The following is a 1,339-nucleotide window of genomic DNA, read 5'->3' on the forward strand; positions in this document are numbered from 1 at the left end:
CATTCGCAAACGCAGCCTTTTGAAAAAAGATAACATTTGAGATTCTGAAGAGCACAGCAAGGCAGAATAAGGTGTTCTTAAAGTCAGGTGTGTTCAGCAGAATTAAACTTTATTCCATTCATTGAACAACATGTATTCGATGCTGATAATGAATGTAATCGTTCTTTCGCCATATTAGTACCTGGCGAAATAAATTTACCTGTTCAATTGATCCAAAAGGTATCGGGTATTATATTATAAACTGGTCAAAAAGTAATGAATAGCAAAACATGACCGCCATTGCCTGTTTCAGATGATGGTGATGATAACCTCTGGTGCTGCGTTCGAAGTTTGACATTCTACAGTTCCCCCCCCCCCCCCCCCCCCCACTTATTTCATCTTCGAGCTTTCTGCAAGGATGGTAATGATGAAGATGATGATGAAGATGATGATGATGATTATCTCCCTGGTGCATGTCCACATGAAAAGAGCAATACAAGAACGGTGTTAATTTATGTCAAATGTGTATTGTTGAATTAGTATGAAAGTTATCTTGAATGAATAATGCACGGAATAGTTTACAAGGTCTGCCACGAACTGTGTAAGTTTACATGTTTTAACACAGCTTGACACACATGAGTAATCTTCCCGACACGGAGCAATGTGACACAGCTTCACACACACACACACACACACACACACACACACACACACACACACACACACACACACACACACGCTCATGTACATCTACACAGCCTGACACGCGTGCAACACGAAAAAGCCGCTGTGGTTGTGCTGGCTGACCACTTTAAACCCCGCCTCCCCTGCCAATCTCGCGGCCTCAGCCCGCCCCCAACACGCCCCGTAGGCGGTAGAATCCTCACTCTGGTATGCCTGAGGCACACAGTTAAAGATGCTCACACCGTACAGAAGGGAACATCCGGGGACGTCTTTGTTGGCCGTGACGTCACCAGTTCCATCGATTTCCATGAAAGCAAAGTGGGACCCGGTCTTGAGAACTTTTCGACACCCTTTGAGTCCGCCCAGGGGGTTAGGGAGATCGTGAATGACGTCATTGATTAAGAGGAAGTCAAATTTGCCGGTGTAGGCGTCTGGGATGTCAAGAATGTCCAGTTGCACCATCTCAATGTTGCTCAGGTTGAGCTTTTTCACTTTATCCTGTAAAATCTGGACAGCTGATTGGACGTATTCGCTGCCTGGGGAGGTAATCAGAGAGTAATGAAATTAATTAATCATTAATTAAATTGTCGGCATTATGAATTACGCTTGGCGTTTTGTCTTGCCTGCTACAAGGCTCACAGATTTGAATTTCAGTATTTCCGTGTGTGTGTGTGGG

General features: G+C 44.5%; 1 protein-coding gene across 3 annotated transcripts in view; it reads right to left on the reverse strand.

Moving 5' to 3' along the window:
• Positions 1–486: 486 nt before the first annotated feature.
• The window catches only part of LOC101849487, a 48,752-nt gene continuing 47,899 nt past the window's right edge, over positions 487–1,339 (reverse strand). For all 3 annotated transcript variants that reach the window (XM_013087193.2, XM_035972005.1, XM_005106796.3), the window contains one exon: positions 487–1,199. In XM_013087193.2, the coding sequence (XP_012942647.1) occupies positions 730–1,199 (470 nt within the window). In that variant the 3' untranslated portion in view covers positions 487–729. The remainder of the gene's footprint in view (positions 1,200–1,339) is intronic.

The sequence above is a fragment of the Aplysia californica genome, unplaced genomic scaffold (assembly GCF_000002075.1).
Source record: "Aplysia californica isolate F4 #8 unplaced genomic scaffold, AplCal3.0 scaffold00556, whole genome shotgun sequence".
NCBI classification, from domain to species: domain Eukaryota; kingdom Metazoa; phylum Mollusca; class Gastropoda; order Aplysiida; family Aplysiidae; genus Aplysia; species Aplysia californica.